Below are 18863 nucleotides of genomic sequence, written 5' to 3'. Positions count from 1 at the left end.
TAGCGCAAGCGTTTGTGATAATCAGTGGGTTTCTCCTGGTCATCATACGGAAAAATGTTTAATTTCATACTGATATGATATGATTAGGATTATTTTTAAATAATGCATAATCAGTTGGAAATGAAAATTTTCTTTTAATTTAAAACTCATACATAAATGTTTAGCTATCTTTGATTTGGATTCTGTGAAAAAAAGGAAATTTTCAATTCACATGATAAAAAGTTTTCTGGATTTATAGAAATTATGATAGTAATTCAAAATAATTCAATAATGCTGGTAATACTGGTGATAATTTATTTTGATGAGCATCAATGACATTTATTTTTATTCACTGTATCTATTGATAGCTTCTATGGATGAGTCTTCTCCTGCATTCATGTGTCGGTGGAAATATTATGAGGTTGGAATTCTTGGGTCAAATTGTCTGTCTTCTGTTGATTTGGTCCCTATGCTTTTGACATATTGCAGGAAGATTCTTGTTTTTGTCGGTATTGAAATTGGAGTTAGAGGTTGAGCTGTAATTTTCTGAAGCCCTGCTGGTCAGACCTCTTGCACCACTGAAGAATGAATTAATGAAAAAGAATTGCTAACATTAAAATTGTATCAATGGAAAGTGTGCATCTATATGGAATAGTAAAACTTAACCTAAGGATTGGCTATAATATGCCATGGTTTATCCTCAAAGCCCCGTCAGTAGTAGCGTATCCATATCACTTTATCGTATCAATCTATTCAGGATAACTGATCATAAAGTGAATGCAGTCATACTTGGTATTGTATTGTTTACCGATGTGGAGTTGGTGTTAATAGCATCAGCTCCAATCCATTGAATGTACGTGATACAGGTAATGCATATGAAATATACTATGGATTATGATTACTAAAAATATTATTACCCATAAATACATTGTCAAACTAGTCAAAATTTGATAATTTTTAAAATCATCCCAGATCGTGAGTGAAATCCATTTAAAGTTGAACCCATCGTTAAGCTGTAGGGGGGTCTATTGTAGTGATTTTTGATGAACAAGGAACCTTTTTGAAGTGCTGCTCATCAATTTCATGTATGAAATGTGCACAGCTGCTGTAGAGAGAGACTAAAGGAATCATCATCATTGAAATCACTTAAATTTGTCACCTTAGCATGGAATAAAGCTATATTTTGATGCTATGAAGAGGGTTTCCTGTCATCTAAATGGATCTCTTCTTGAAAACTATATTGATGAGCTCATATTTTGCAATTTATATGATATGCTGAGATCCTAGCCTGACCAGTTGACCAATTCAATGTGTACCAAGCATATCTAACACATTTAAATGGCTGGAGTTGAAGATCCCCTTTCTCATTTCTTATCATTTGTTAATTACAGCTCATCAGTACCTATTAATTTTTATCTAACAATGTACATAAACTTATATAGATGAGAAAGACAAGCTTCTACAACTTACCTTGAATGATAATCATTTTCGAAGTTACATGGTGAAGCAGCACCTTGACAATTGCCTCTGTTTATGTCGTAGTTCTGATTTGATGCATGTTTGTGGCTTGAACATCTGTCATTCTGTTCTCCATTCCTTTGTTGAGAAAAACTGGAATATCCTTGGTATTTTGCAAACCCCTCATCATTTCCTTGACATGCATCTTCAGGGAAGTCACATAATATCATTTGACTTCCTGTCTCCCAACCATCTTGGTCAAACATGGCATTTACATCGCTAGTTTGATTTTTCAACTTCTCCAAAAACTGTACACAAAAATTCATGTCATCTAGTCCTTCATTGATGCTGTCCTTCTGACCAGATATGCAATTTGATTTCAATCTTCTGTCAGAAGCTTCTCTTTGGTTTCTGATTGGAGGCTCTCTGTTCTGAGCTGAGCAGGTCTGGGGCTTCTCCTGGAAAGCCCTAGACGTAATAGCATCATTACCCGGTTTACCTTGGTTGCATTCGAAGTCAATCTGGCTAGTCCTTCTAGAACCTTCATTCATTTCTTGCAAAGATGGAGTATCTGAGGTATTCTGTGGAGCTGTCAGTGCTGGAACCTCATTGAAACACCTCATGAAATAGTCAGTTAGTGGTCCAGCCACATCTACGATTCTATCCACTATCTGTCCTAGTCTCGATATCTCTTCTGTCAAAGGTGAGAGCGAATCTTTTTTTTGCAGACTTAAACCCTCACCATCACCATGACGACATGAAGTTGCTATTTCACAGGGGTCCTCTCCTAAATTGAAATTCATCTCATTCAGACATCCTCTTAAGTCTGGAGATGAGCTGTCAGGTTCCATGGGTCTTCTCTGAGGTTGATGTACGTCATAATATCTTCCAACTTCTGAGAAATTTGATCCGGAATTTGGTTGGCAATTGTGGTGATGACTATTCTGGTTGAAATTTCCTTCACCTGTAAAGAAATTTCTTTCGTTTGGTCTAGGATCTGATGAAAAGTGCGGATTCGGAGAATTTTGTCTGGAACAGCAATTTCTATGTGCTTGATTTTGTTGCCAGCCCCCATTTACACCACAGGAAGTTTGCTGGAAGCCACCATCATAAAATACTTGGTCATTACGGTAATGAGATGGTGGATTGTCATTAGAAAATGTCACCATCCCTTCTCCACCCATCGGCTGCATGTTACCAGACCTTGTGGGCATTCTGTTGTATGTGCCTGGTTGTTGAAAATTTTGTGGCTGAGGAACACAATTCCTGAAATATGGTGAATTTAAGTCTCCTCCAGAGCTTGCATAGCCTGAATCTGGTGGTTCTCCATAGGTAAAATCTCTGCGGTCATTGGGTGGTCCAAATGGTCGACCGTTATTGGGGGGTTGGTTGTTAGGCGGTTGATTGTTGGGTGGGCCAAAATTAGGCCCCGGCCAACCCTGGCGTGCAGCTTCTATACAGGCCGGATAATATGGGCAAGGAAATGGATTCATGAAGTCATCTTGTGGCCTTGGACACGGTTCTATGTCTGGATCTGAAGCTGTTACAAATGAATGGGAAATTTGTTCATCATCACATAATTGATCTCGCTCAAAATCATCTTCACAAGTGCACAATGACAGGTCAGGAGGGCATATTTCATCTTCACAGGGATCCTGAGGAATGCCTTCTATTTCTTCTGTCTGGATTCCAACACCTTTTGAACATGGCCCTCTCCTTGGTGGAGGATCTTCGTCACAGGATGAATTTGAGCTTTGATCATGTTCACTACATGTGGAGGGTTCACGACCCCTGCGCTGTCTTGCAAGAAATTCTTCACAGAACCGTCTTAAACAATCGTCGTCATCATCTACTGGAGATGGTACCCTAGATTGCCGTGAACGAGGGCGCTCTCTATTATGATCTCCATTGGAACATGATCCTGTTTTTCTTTTACCAGGGTTTGGAGAAGGTCTCGATTCCCTGCGCTGTCTTGCAAGAAATTCTTCACAGAAGCGTCTTAAACAATCATCGTCATCATCTACTGGAGATGGTACCCTAGATTGCCGTGAACGAGGGCGCTCTCTATTATGATCTCCATTGGAACATGATCCTGTTTTTCTTTTACCAGGGTTTGGAGAAGAAGGTCTCGATTCCCTGCGCTGTCGTGCAAGAAATTCTTCGCAGAAGCGTCTTAAACAATCGTCGTCATCATCTACTGGAGATGGTACCCTAGATTGCCACGAACGAGGGCACTCTCCATCATGATCTCCATTGGAACATGATCCTGTTTTTCTTTTACAAGGGTTTGGAGAAGATGGTCTCGATTCCCTGTGAAATGATCCTGATCTTCCTCTGTCGGAACATGGGGATGAGGATCCAGATTCCTTTCCACAAACTCCCTTTTTCCTTTTGTCAGCACATGGAGAAGAGGGTCTAGATTCCTTTCCACATACTTCTGTCTCTCGTCTGTCAGCACATGGAGAAGGTCGTCCAGAATCCCCACAGGGACTGGAGCCTTTTCCAGATTTGGCAAGATAGTCCTTACAGCATGGTCTGAGTTTCTGACCATCATTAGATGGGGGTGGGCAGTCAGGATTATTTGAGGTTATACCCTGACTCGGCTGATTTTTGTTACAGCATCGTTTGGTCGCACGGTCATCAGGTGTAGCAGCATTTTGTCCAGGTCCCCTGAGGAGTTTTTGAAAATTCAACCATTAGTTGAGTGTACAAAGACATTTATTTAAGTTTTTAGCATTACCCTAGGGTTCTTTAACTATAGCTCAGGTGACAAACATATCAAAGTTCCTAATATTCCCTAATCCAACTGCGATTAAAAATTTGACAAGCATCTGGTTTTTAAAGTTTTCAATTAAGGTGGAGAGCATATCAGTGAAGTCATCCATGTTATGTCTATGAACTGTTCTAAGCTGAAATCATCAGAGATATGTAATCAACAAAATGATCCCAGTCAGTGGCGTATTTAAGGGGGCTATATAACATAGCCCCCCATTGGATTGAATCACACCCTAGTTAAAATCAAAATTTTTGAAGGTTGCCACTTTGTACAAAAGTATCTCGTCCTATTTTCCTACATATATTTACCTATTTTAACAAATTGAAAAACAAATAAGCTTAGGGCCTATTTTACACCCTTTCGGTATGTTACAATCCAGAAAGGGGCTAAAAGGGGCTTTTGCTCCCCTTTGGGCATCCACTTTACACTAGATAGACCGATAATGTTGTTTGAACCCCCACTAATGCTGTGAGGTTACCTCCCAATTAGCTGCCCCTTGTCCCTATCCTGGATATGCCACTGGTCTTAATCAACGTCAAGAACATAGGAGCAAAATAATTATCTATAAGTCCATCTCCCATTTACCTTCTCCGCTTTTACACTGTCCATACTTACATACCTATCTCGTGCATGGGTCTAAAATGTGAAGAGTGAGAAGCAATTCAATCAATGAGTTTTTTTTCCATTTTCGATAAGAAAACGGGATTAATCAGGATGGAAACATGGTCAACGTAAAAGCCGTTTTACAAGGGGCACGTAATTGCGCAGGTTAGAATAACATTCATTTCTCATAATGGCATGCAAATGCAAGAATGTACGAACGGAATTAGAACAGGGGCTATTTTGCCATCTCATTTCCATGCATTCTCGAATACCTTCTAGCAATTCATTGCATTATACACGACACAATTTTGACTGCGCCGTCGTACAGACGTCAGATTGTGGAATTACATGCCCTGTGTAAAACGGCCGTAACAAATTAACTTGATCTATTATCTGAGCAGAATGACCAAATACGCACAAATCATCAATGCTTTTCCAAGTGACGATGAGCAACTGAAATGAATAATCGCTGTCTACGTTAACGTCAAAGAATTCTTACAATGTTAGATTTATAGCGAGAAAAAAATCAACTGCGGATTGACTTTCGACGTGATCATGATAAGATAGAAATTCATAATTTACTGAAGACTTTGAGCATTGACCCCCCTACCTTCGAAGTTAGTCTAAGTGAATAAAAATAAAACTCATTGCGTCCAATACGCGCCGAATTCAAGATCCTACATTTCAGAATCTCTGAGAAATCGATCTTCTCCTCGTGATCTTCGGCTGTGGTAAGAACATCGCTATCCCACAAAACTTTCATGCCGCGGAACATCCTCAAAGAAATGTGAGAGTTAAAGACACGATCAAAGCAAGGTGGAACTAACCTTGTCATCCAACATTTTTGTGTTATCCCTTAGATCGCAGACTTGGTATCCAACCCCAGACAGCACAGAATCCTCCGTATCTAATTTGTATGCAGATAGTATCCATTGACGAAACGCGACGGAGCGGTAGTCAATGGATACTATCTGCATATGAATTAGATACGGAGGATTCTGTGCTGTCTGGGACCATAATGTATTGTTTACTAATACTTACCCCAAATCGATACATATGATTCAATTTCTTCGACTGGTATGTAATTTCTAAAATGATATTCGAGATAACGGCAGGTGCATGAAAGTTATCTTAAAATCATAAATTTTAATTTTAATAGATAGGTAAAAATCTTTCTTTGGACGTTTATGGTGGTTAAGTAAATTTTCTTTACCTTGAAACGTTTCGTGTAAATGGGAACATCATTACCTATTTTCGGGCTCAAGGATAATACATATAATGTTTTCCCTTGTGGCTACTACCCACGATCCATATGCATTGGAGACAGCCCAAGGGCGATCCTCAATTTTTCGATATGGATACATTTCATAATTTCTGTTAATAAAGAACGATGAATTAATATTTTAGCACTATCCAAACGAAATATATATTAGACTTTTTGATAGATATTTATGGTTTTCCGACGCGTGCAAATTGACGACAAAAATATCAATGTAGGCTACCCGCATACCACCCAAGCATCCCGCAAAGCAAAATTCTAGGGGATTCTGCAACTCAAAATTCCGTACCTTTCCGGCGAAAAGAGGAATAATTTAGCTCCAAGATCCCACTGGTATTCTATATCGTGGGAGATCCTGCGAAAGAACTAGCATGAAGCTTGCGTATTTGGCTCCAATCCATATTCTCAATGAGCTATGAAGCAACTTAAAAAAAAGAAAAAGGAGGCAATCCGCATACCTCCCAAGCACCCCACCTTTAACAGAGAGTATAAATTTTTAGTAGATGGAACTCATAACAAAAATATCACAACGTTTCCCATCATCAATTCCCATTCCTTGTGCTTATCCATCTCTCTTTCAATGTACCAACATATATTCACCGAACAGGAGCAAATATATAAATTCATGAGTGAATATTTTGCAATACGTTTTGTCAGATGAGTCCTGTGTATTTAGCAACAAAGATATGAATACACTTCCTGCTCATATCAAGTGTATCCTTTCCAAAAAGTTAACGGTCACTGAAAGAGTATCTATCTCTACAAAATCATTTACCTCCTAATTGATTGTCTTGCATAAATGTTTGTATAATTTTATTGCAGATTCCCATTTTAATTTTGCTTGCAGTACTTCAATGTATGAATTGCATTCATAAAGTGTTACTAAAGAAGACATCAGCTTTTTCCTGTGTGCATTTTTAGTGACCTCTTGAAATGAATAAATTTTTATTACTATTATTTTGATAGTCCATTATATTTTGGTATAACTATATTATTATTATTATTTGGTGATATTCTAACACATAAATGAATTTTAAATATAAATAAATATAATAATAGTTAAGTAAAAAATTGTATGAATAATTTGAATTTGTGGAAAATTGCTATTAGCTTTTACTTTATTAGTAAATCTAAACTGCATCAAGTTGGTACCTCTGGCATTCTGGCCTGGGCTGGTCTTGCCTTGGTCCTGTGGGCTTTATGCAGACTACTATTCCCCTTGGGGAGAGTACCATCTCAGCTGATCGGTCGGATGCACCTTGTCTCTCAAGAGCTGACATGAGGCGAAGGACAGATTCTGCTGCACACCTAGCCAGTCTTCCCTCTGGATTATCACCAGCTGGAGGAGGAGCTGGCCTCCCAGATTTACAGGGTGTTTGCTGCTGTCTCTGACAAGGTGTTTGCTGCTGTCTCTCGCAAGGTGTTTGCTGCTGTCTCTCTTGAGGTCTATCAGGTGGGCAAGGGTTCCTTGGTGGGCAAGCTGATGAATGATGGTGAGAAATGAAAATTGATAATATATATATGTTGTTTTGTAAGATTTTATAGAGCAATGTCTCATATGAACACTGGTTATATGATTTCGTTAAGTGGTGTCTTTTATCGGTAGCCGTGTGTGGTTTTGAATAGTGGTATGTGTTTTTGTTACCGATAGTGTACTCATGTGACTCTAAGGTGTCCACATTTTGTGCTTTTAAGTGAGTGGAATATAAAAGATATAATAAATAGTTTTATCACTTTTTATTTTCAACCTGACCCTTAACAAAAATACATCATGTTGCTGTATTGTATAATGTGGGAAATAGGCATGAATTATGCACACAAATTGTTGCAATGTTTAAACCTTTAAGTGCTCTATATAGTCACCTAACTTCATGGGAAGATTGCTATGCTATTTTCAAGAGAAACTTTTGAAAAATTTGTTTTGAAATACATAATTTTTCTAATAATTTTCAGAAATTTTTATTGAGCATAGAAAATATACCTTTCTATATAACACAGAATTTATTTAAGAAATTGATCAAAAAATACCATTACTATGGTATGATTATTTTATTATTACAAAGATTTTAGAGGAGACCCTCAGGGTGATTCCTCGATTTGGGGAAAAATTTCCAATGTTGCTGGGAGTGACACTTGCTCTGAAAGGGGTTAGCCAAATTTCCATATTTTTAATTGAAGAAACAATGAGGATGATTATCCAGTTTTTGTGGAACATATTTGATCAACTGTAAGAACTCAAATTTTTATAAGTTAGGTATTAGGGAAGATAAATTCTGACTGCATTATAAGGTCTTCCACTATATAATATTCGGGATCAACAGTAATGATTGTGATGACTCTACATTGTATTGATCCTGATTTAATTCCAGACTCCTGAGCCCCAAAGATTGCAAGCTTAACTATTCAATGTAAAGAATCTTTTCTTTTTTATACGAATACCACTTTTAGTGTGAGGATAGTCAAATACATATATATTTTTTGTAATAATTGTGCTAAATTTAAGAAACTATTTTGTAAATTTTGGTTGAGAACATGCACTGCCTAATACATTACGGCTTATCTCACTTGTTTCCATTGAATTAAAATTAGCACTCCTTGATGCAAATTTATCACTAGTAGTTACTCATTTTAATCGCAGAATATCTGTGGTCAGTGGCGGCACTAAGGCCCCCCTTCCTCCCCTGCAAAAATTTTTGTGGGAGCCCTATACAAGCTATGTTTGTGTAAATGTAAATGAATTAAAGGCTCACGGGGTCTGCGAGGCCCTTATCGCTGCCACTATTTGTGATGGTTAATTGATCAGTACTTACGTGGTTTTTTTGCCTTTGCCGTGATGGTTAATCGAATGGTTGTCTTCATAAGGGGTGCATCATCTGGGGGAGTCGAGACAGCATCATGATATACGGATTCACAACTTGGTGAGGCTCTAGTTCGAGTTTCCATACAGTCATTAGCTCTTCTCGAAACTACCTGATTGTTGGAGTCACATGGCACTTCTCTCTCTTGCACAGAATTCATTCTGCCAGTGTAGCTTTGTTGTCGCCTGTTAGTGCCATCTCTGTGAGGTGAAAAGTGGGCAAGTGTTAAACATTGTATGTAAAATCATAAATGAAAGAGATCTTGTAATTTCTACTGAAATACTATTTATTACATGACTCATTTATTTCTATGCTTTCACATCACTTTCAAGGGTGTGTTCAAAGCTCTTTTCTTTCATTTGTTTAGAGCAATGGTATTTGCAGGGGACCCTAACGTAAGGGTAGGAGAAAGGATGAGCTCAAGGTGTTGTCAAGACCTTCCTTATGGCATAGTCCTTGGGTCTGTTGATGAGGTCCTAGAATCTTCCTCCTGATGTATTTTGTTCTCTGGATGTAGAGGGAGTGGCAAGGGGAAAGTGGAATTGGTTGAGGAGAGGAATGGGCTGGAGTCCTCTTGAAATGGTTTCAAGAAAAGAACTTCTTGTTAATTTTTCTATGATATGTACCAAAAAATGGATTGGGTTTGGTACGAGTCAGGGAAAGTGACAAATCCCTGTGCTGCCAAAATATGTCATCTAGTGAATAAAGGTTTTAGTGGGACTTGCAAGATTTCTTCATTCATGGTGGATCATTCATGGTTGATAACTTTTGAGAGATGTGATGGCGGAAGTCGGAGGGGATAACATGATCCCTGGTGGTGGTTTTTCTAAAAATAGCAAATTCAAAAATCCGTGGCGGTGGTAAGGAATTGTGGGGATCCGATTAAAGCAATAGCAACAGTGAATGGGTGTAACAGAACACTTGTGGATAAAATGCTCATAAACAAACGCTCCCTAAGAGCACAAGATATATTATTAAGTCCAATGGAATCAAAGGTTGATAAATTTGTGTGGTGTAGATTACCTTACTATGGTTTTTTGTCACAGAAAGTTAGCAACCTGTTTGCCAAAAACCTTTTCAAGAATGCCTTTTATAACAACAACAACCTGAAAAGAATATTTAGTGACACAAAAGAGAGAAGTGACCAATTGGACAACACAGGTATTTATTTATTAGAGTGTAACGAGTGCTCTGCTGCTTATGTTGGACAAACAGGCCGCTTTTTCCGGCTGAGAGCAGAGGAGCACAAAAGGAGTTTCTGGACTTGCAACCTCTCCCAGTCCCACTTTGCAAAACACTTGTGGGAAGAGAACCACAGCAGTTATTTCATCCCAAGGATTCTACACCAGGAAGGAAAAGGTGGAAGAATGGACAAAAAAGAGGAGTTGGTGATTAGAAAACTAATGAAGAAACGTCCCCTGCTTAATGACATTGTATTTAAAAACCTTTCCCCTCTCTTAAAAGCCTTTGTGACACGGAAAAACAAGCAACCCATAATCCTTCCCCTCCCCCTACTACTACGGACACACCCGTCATTACCTTAGTCACTGATAATCCTCCGTAACTCCCAGCCAATGCTCTTCTACACCCCACCCCTCTCCAACTCTCACCAACCGCTCACAATGCCAATCACCTCGTTGAGATTTTCCCAGCCACCCCTTCCAACTACCTTCTTCCTCCCCAACTGAAATCACATCCTTTTCATAATATATAAGGACGTATTTTATGTTTGTAGCCTTAGTACCTGATGATGACGTCACAGTGTCAAAACTAGCTGTACCGCAAGAATAAATTGGTGGATAAGTACATAGTTTTCTTATCATTTACTAGAATGATAGCTGGCCTTCAATATTTTCAATAGAGAAAGAAGGCAATACATATTTTTTTTAAATCTAATCATCAGAAAACAAAAATTGAAAGGAGGATGGAATCCAAAAAAAGGAGGAAGAAGAAATAAAGCCATGGTATAATAAGTGCTTAATAACATTTAAGAAAAACAAAAGTCCCTAAATACCTTTAAAATACTTTGAATAATTTCAAATACAGCTATTTTTGTTTCTTTTACCTTGAGCAGTGATCCACAGAGACGTAGTGAGGGTTTTGCTGACCTGTAAGTGCCACCTCAACACCCTGAGGACCTTCAGAATGGCATGACTCCTGTGATGATGGAGAAGAAAATCATTGAAACCAACACGCTGATGCTGTACCATAGTGATATTGCCTTAACTATTCGTACTAAATATGCATTCTTTTTTGTAATTTTGTTGTATTGAGTTGCGGTTGTTTCTCTTTAGGAGGTTAATATTTTTGTACCACAGATAATGTCCTTTTTACTGTTCTCTTAATAACTTAAGCATAAGGTATCTTCTCCTATGCTGTTTTATGCTACCAAACATCATACATTCATTCTTGTATTTGGAGATTTTTCCTTAAGCATGTGTGCTCCATTGGGAAAGGAAGTCTTGATGAATAAAAATTTATTTTTATTTCCAAAGAAAAAGGGATATAAGGGGATGAAAACCCTGTGTTAGTTTATGAAGAGACATATTTGATTACCCTTACCATCACCAGGGGCGCCGACTTATAAAAAATATTGGGGGGCCCATATCCGAGGTCTTGCCCCGGGAAGAGGTTAAATTGAAAGTGTGTCGCAGCACCGAAACACTATCATGATTCACACCACCTGATTCAGTTAACCTGCTTAACCTTATAATTATTTGTTTTAATACATTGTTGAATTTATTTTAAAAGGTAATTATCGTCAAACATGGGAAATAAAAATTACCAATATATTTTTGTGATTTCACAAAGCATAATATAACATAATTATTTTCTTGAATTATTGAGGGGGCTCCGCCCCCCCAAAAGAATCTTTGAGGGGGCTCGGGCCCCCTCAGGCCCCATGGAGTCGGCGCCACTGACCATCACTGTGCAGAAGTGGATCCAGGAACGAATTTCAGGGGGAGTATATGCTAATATACTAAATTGCCTGTGGGATTTGAAAAGGTAGGTACATAATATATTGTTCTAATTTTAATAAGGAAGCTATTCAGTCCCACAAATCTACTGGCATTGTTTGCAAACTGTTCAACTCATATCAGGGCATACTTAGGGGAATAAAGATGCTAGGGAATGAATCAGGATGAGGATTGATGAGTAATGAATGATAAAATGGATAAGGAAGATGTGCCATAGCCTAAATTATTTTATCCTGTATAAGCTGAGACTGTTCAGTAGTAACAACTATAAATCTTTTTTGGTTGAGTTTTCTGAATTCTTCTCTGACAAAAAAGTTGTATTCAATTCATAAAATTTTTATTAATTAAGCAGGATCAATTCTAGATTGGAATTATAGAGTTGTGTAAATTTCTAACTCTTTCAAATTTACTGAACTCTCAATCCAATGAAATAATTTAATGGCGATAGATACTTAAGTTGGTGGTCAATGCAGAGTTGTACCTTTGGTGGTGATTGAATTTTGAAATACATAAGTATATACAATGATTAAAGTTAGATGTGGCCCCCTCCCATTGACAATATTTTGAGGATTGAGTTGTAATTGAGAGTATTAGACCAATAATTTAATGAAAAGTAGCATACAGAACAGGGACGCCGACTTATAAAAAATATAGGGGGGCCCAAACCAGGGATCTTTCCCCGGGAAATTTTATAAGTAGTGAGTTTTAAGTTTTTTAAGCATTTTAGAAGCGTCGTATGATCAACATTATAACCCTTATAACTAGAATGTCGATATCTGGACACTCTAGGGAAAATCGACAAGCCTGACACATTTTTTCCTCACACCCATAACAAATGTTTGAGGGGGCTCGGGCCCCCTCAAGCCCCATGGAGTCGGCACCACTGATACAGAATGACTCAGAGTAAGCACAGAAATCTTTACTAACCATGTGAGCTGGTTGAGGGCATTCCCTAGGGATTGTGTATGTTCTGTCACATGATGTGCCTTCAGCACCTGATCCTGATCCTCTGGGCAAGGGTCCTTCTGACCAAGTCCATTCGTTGGGATTGAAGGAGTAACAAATATTTGCAGAAACTCCAACATGTGAAGGTGGGCCTTCAGCACTGTGGGAGGGGATGCATTCTTGAATCCTGGACAAGGGACCTATTGAAGCACTCCAATTGATGGCGTTGAGGGCACTCCTATTTTCTGCAGAAGCTCCAGAACACGAGGAAGAGTCATCAGCACTGTCCCAGGGGACGGATGCTTGAGTTCTAGGCAAAGGACCTTTGCTAGAATGGGTCCTTGCTGACTCCATCTGGGCACCCCGATGGGATTCGTCCTCGCTTTGGTCAACAGGTGGAGCATCTATCGCGTTGGTGGAATGTGCATCCCTGGATGAGATCCTTGTCGACTCCATCTGGATGCCCTGACGGAATTCTTCCTCGCTTTGGTCGATAGGTGGAGTGCCTATTTCATCGGTACCTTGTGCATCCTCGCTCTTGTCAATAGGTTCTTCGGCTTGTGAATCCCTGGATGGTATTCTTTCCGAATCCATCTGACCGCCCTCACGGAATACTTCTTCACTCTCGTCAATAGGTGCTTCTTCATCAGGACGCCTTGTTGACTCCATAAAGTTCCCCTCTCGAAATTCCTCTTCGCTGACGTCTGGCAGTGTTTCGTCCCCGGTAAAATCGGTCTCGTTATTGCCCTCAGTTTCCCCAACCCCTCCGCTAACCGGAGTTCCGTTCGAATCTTCCCCTTCCATTGATGGCGGTAAGTTAACGGCACCCGCGATGTCAGTCTGCACGTAGGTGTCCTTCCGTTCGGAGCCCCCTTGGTCTTTGTTACTCATTCAAGCCCCATCGGCGCAGAACAGCTTTTTTTCTTTGGTTACGGAATAAATTTTGAGAGGATTGAATCTGGAGTAATGTTGTGCGGGACCAGGAATTTTCTCGGAATTGGCGCTTAGCGACGGCAACAATGGAGCTGGCACGCGCATTAGCCTTTGAGCTATTTTGCGGGGATTCCCGAGATTAATTTTTCTGTGGCGCACGAAATAAGCATGCGATATATTTCGTATAATACCTAAACTATATGACCGATTCTTTCTTTATTTCTTAAGTCTATTATTTATTGCATGGGGAATTTTCTATTTTTGTCTCTAAATGTGACTGGATGTTGTTCAAAAAAATGTAGTCCGTTGAATTCGGTCCTCTTTGAACTACTATATCTCTTGGAAATTAATAACTCATGATATAATTATTACGCGTTGAAGCTGTGATTAATATATTTTTCACGTTAACTGGGTGAGAAGTATACAGTGAATCACTTGAAGTTTGCTAATAATCGGTGAGCAATGAGAAAATTTCAAGAATTGCGCGAACGAATTTCGTATCTTTCGTATGGGAGAAAAATTTTCATACATGTAAATACGTTAACCATTGGAGCAAATAGCTCCATGTTAATATGCTCATAAAATTTTCTCTCTTAGTGCGTTGAAAATTCAGAATAGTATTACGGAAAAAAAGTGTTAGCTAGGTTTCAAACTGCCAATAGAAATACTCAAAAACTCGCGCGCTTGCAAAAAATGACAGTTTTCTATCATACAAGGAATTCTTCCAAGCCAAGAATATTTGCAGAGTCTTATTTCATGAATATTCAATCATATTTTCATTAATATACTTAATATACTTTTTATTTCTTATGCAAAATGTTCTTTTCTTTTTTTGTCCGTACTTACGGTTATAGAGATTTGTTTCTGGCATAATCTGGTGGAACACTAGCGTATTACTCAATTAAAAGTTACTTGAAAATTTCGAACAATTAATTAAATTTTGCTTTAGGACCCGCTTCAATGCGTTTCGCATCACTTCAGATCTTCAACTTAATATCATTTATTATCATCCTTGAGGTGAATACGTCCCTTCTACAGTACGCGCTTTACCAAACGAGTTACCGAAGGAGATTGAGAGAGATTGAGGATACCGAGTACATAATGAGGAAGTGCTGAGAAAAGTTGGAGAAAAGAGAAGTCTTCTAAAAGCCTTAAGGCTAGCGGATAGGAGAGCTGTGTTCTCGATGGAGTCCCAAAAAAGAATGCTCACTGTCGCCCACACAATATTTTAATTAATTGCAATCATAATTAAATTTATCCCGCATACATAAAATATAGAATTAAAAAATATTTTTTCCTAAATGTTTTTCAAACTTGATGAATTTTCCTAGATTTACACAAAAGCTGAAACATTTTTCTTTTTTGAAAACTTATCTTACTTATTTAATTTCAAAAGTTACTTTGGCAAGTGTTTTTTAGCAAAAATTAAACAATTATTTTAATGGAATGCTTGTGGTGAATTTACAGACTGATTCTCTTCCTTATCTTTCGCGGTACCCTAACCCTTAACTTGCCCACTAAAGAGTGCACCGTCTTGGAGAATTTATTTCATTTAGTAAATAGCATGATCTGTATTTATATATCTATCGCTCCCCTTTCTCTTTCTTTCCCTATCTACCCTTCGTCAAAGTTGACTCGCTCGAGCAAAGAACGGTTTTTCTTTTCAGGTGCAGAGACCTTGCATGATAGAGAAAAATTGTTTCACGAAACTTTAACCCTGGATAGCTGATGCCAATGGAAACGAAACCCTAGGGCGGGCTCGCGGGGATACACTCCTGGGGCAGGGACTGTAAGCGCTAGCTTTTCTCCTCTGCACCCAGAAGGGGAAGGACGGGAAGGAGCAAGGAAGGAGGCGCCGCCGCGATGAGAGCCCGACGACACCTCCAGGGGAAGGATAGGAAAGGAAGGGAGGGGACGAGGAATCCCGCACCGTCACAAAGGCGGGCGGGCCCTACTATAAGCGAAACCAAGCATACGCAATTAATATACTAACGACCTTGGAGGATTATTCTATGAGGAAGAATAATCCAAAGATCAAATCGTTTGATGGATAGCTGATGCCAGTAGGAACCAAAATTGCGTACGATGTTTGGGTTGAAAAAGCACCATTTTTAAACGACAGAAACTTTGCGCCAAGCGCTCCGAATGGCCGCGAGTTTGCCAGAGACTCTGGACAACTCATGACCTCGTACGCTTTTCCTGCCGGATATTGCGATATATCCAAAGCAGCTCGCTAGCTGAGAGGTAGCGCATTCGAGGTCATGAGTTGTCTAGAGCATCCGGCAACAAGGCAAAATCACGGCCAAACGGAGTGCGTGGCTCAGAGTTTCTGTAGTTTAGAAATTTTGCGTTTTCGACCTAAACATCATGAGTAATTTTGGTTCCTAATGAAATCAGCTATCTAGGGTTGAAATTTCGCGACACAAATTTTCTGTATAAAAGAGGTTTAAAAGCCTTTGCTGCGCTCGAGTTCATTCCCTCGCGTATTTGGTCCAGCTTCCTGGGAAAACGTGACCCTCAATGCATATGTGCTTCGCGGTCGCCCCCATTTAGGGTCACTTGACTGAGCACTGCTGACACGACGACCGAATTGACCGACCGGACCAAGCCTCGACGCCGACGATGAGTCTTTTAGAATAATATTGTGAATCTCGTTAAATTTATTGATAATCATATTTCAATCATTCTTTTGCCCTTCACAAGATCTGGAACTCAAATTTTCAGTCGTCAAGTGACATATGTGCGTATGCGATTTTATTTTGTATTAATTAGAACACTTGCTTTATAGTCATTTATAAAGGGGCTCGTTAGCACCACGTGATCCGAAACACTCCTATGTCCTCCGTTTTCATTTACATTTTCAATAAAAATTTTGATTACATTATGACTTTTATTGTTTACTCCAGTAAATATTGTAGTGTGTTGTATTATTGTCAATCTTTAATTAAAAAAAACAAATTTCACAAAGTATTTGTACTTGTTTTCGTATATCCATAAAGTGAATAATATAATACTGGATTGTTCGAGTCTTAACTGCAAGCTTAACACGATTAAAGTAGGAATGGAAGATGAACAGTATTACGCACCACGCGAACCTAAACACTACTATGTCCTCCGTTTTCATTTAAAATTTCAATCAAAATTTTGATTAAATTATGATTTTTATTATTTGATGAAGTAACTACTGTATTGGAGAATTCAACTTAAAAATATTAGAGCTCGTCATAATGTATGTAGATGTATCCGAATCGATTTTATACGTTGGATATTAGCAAAGTTAAGTGTCTAGACTTAGGTACACACTCAGGAATTTCAATGCAGTTTTAATAAGATCATTAAGAGAAAACTTCGTAAAAAATTGATTTCAAAATTGATTTCCAAATCATTTTTATTAAAATGAGATAATTTGTCGAATTCGCATGATATTCTCAGACATGCGTTTTATTTAGCTGTTTTCCACATAAATGCCCAGCAGCAGTGACGATGTCAGGAGTAGAGCGAAGTCTTTGCATTTCTCTGATCCCGCGAGTCAATAAGGTCATCAACCCTCCACGCCGCCAATTAGGGCAGTGGCAAGCAGAAGTGTAATACTTAACTTCAATCCTTACCTTTAAATGCTCCTCTTTGGATCGGTGATTTATATCTGTAGCTGCAATCATGAGGATGAGTGACATTGTATTGACCAATTAAATTGGTAATTAGTGACGTAATTTATTCATTTATCGCAAAGGAAAATGTAAAAATTTCACTAATATTAGAAGATACAATGTTTCCATTTGTCATCAATGCAAAAATTTGAAATTTGACTCGGTGCTTTCCCTACGATTGATGCTCAGTATCTGTTCTCGGGTTTCCAGTCGGGTCAATGTTTCGTGGACTCACTCATTTCCCTGACAAAGAAGCACAAGTCGGGATTCAAATATTGAATATAATCAAAACATTGATTCATATATGTCCGACAGGAAACTTGAGAACAGTTTATGAACACAAAAAAAATTTATTCCATCAGTGAAATCCCAAGTTAGTCTATTCTATGGGGCAGTTTTTTCCTAGAACGTGAGTGAATGAGTGCCAGTGCTTGATCAATCGTTTAAGTGCTTTTGAACACCGCAGTTAGCGAGTATTCTTAACGCTAATTACTAATTAGGTCACTTCACACACAATATTGTGTTTCATATTCCAGAAAATCATATCACCGCAACACCACCTGATTAAATTCAATGATTTTCGGAGAAAAACGATATCGAGCGCGTTTTTTTTTTAAATTGTTAATGTTTAGGCTACCGGGTGAAGAGTTCTCGGGATCGGCACCGAGCAAGGAATTGCATTACTGCCTACGTTTTGATGTCCAACATAGCCATCGTTCTTACGACTATGTGTCCATGAGGCTTGAGGACGATGGCCGGGTCAGACATGGAAACGTCGGCAGTAACGCAGCTCCTAGCCCGGTGGCGATACCGATAACTCTTCACGCAGCCGGGAAGGCACTAAATCTTTCTTTGGAATACCCTACAGGGATGCCGACTTACAAAAATATTGGGGGGGCCCGAACCGGGGATCTTGCCCCGGGAAATTTTTTAAGTAGTGAGTTTTAAGTTTTTTTTAAAGCATTTTACAAGAGTCAAATGATCAAAATTAGAACCCTGATAACTCGAATCACGATATATGGAAACTCCAGGGAAAATCAACAAGCCTGACACATTTTTTTCCTCACACCCATAATGAATTTTTGAGGGGACTCGAGCCCCTCAGGCCCCAAGGAGTCGGCGCCACTGATACTCTATATCAGTAACAGGTCAAATTAATGTAAAATGGCACATAAACCCACAGCTGGTAATCATTTATGAGTATTCACGCTAAGTTATAAGCCTCTATCTCAAAAAAGCCATTTTGTACATTTGTCCGGCGTTTTGCGATTTTGAGCCAAGATGCATGGGGCCGAATGTATTCCCTGCAGTGCCCGAACTAGCTTCCTTTTCCTTCGCTAGAGCCGTCTCCTCGAGCCGAGGTCGCGCTACTCACAGCACTCTCCGCGCGTCGAACTATTACTGAAA

General features: G+C 39.0%; 1 protein-coding gene across 1 annotated transcript; it reads right to left on the bottom strand.

The window, feature by feature from the left end:
* Window positions 1-280: 280 nt before the first annotated feature.
* Window positions 281-13882, bottom strand: LOC124160808. The gene is made up of 6 exons (XM_046536880.1): window positions 12859-13882; window positions 11019-11110; window positions 8906-9153; window positions 7248-7575; window positions 1450-4107; window positions 281-557 (listed from the first exon to the last, which is right to left on the bottom strand). Exons 1-6 carry the CDS (start codon window positions 13765-13767, stop codon window positions 416-418), a joined length of 4377 nt encoding a protein of 1458 aa, XP_046392836.1. The 5' UTR covers window positions 13768-13882; the 3' UTR covers window positions 281-415.
* Window positions 13883-18863: the final 4981 nt, after the last annotated feature.

This window comes from Ischnura elegans, chromosome 6 (assembly GCF_921293095.1).
Source record: "Ischnura elegans chromosome 6, ioIscEleg1.1, whole genome shotgun sequence".
In the NCBI taxonomy this organism is placed as follows: Eukaryota; Metazoa; Arthropoda; class Insecta; order Odonata; family Coenagrionidae; genus Ischnura; species Ischnura elegans.
The sequence above is the reverse complement of the archived record's forward strand: the minus strand, read 5'-3'. Positions and strand labels throughout refer to the sequence as shown.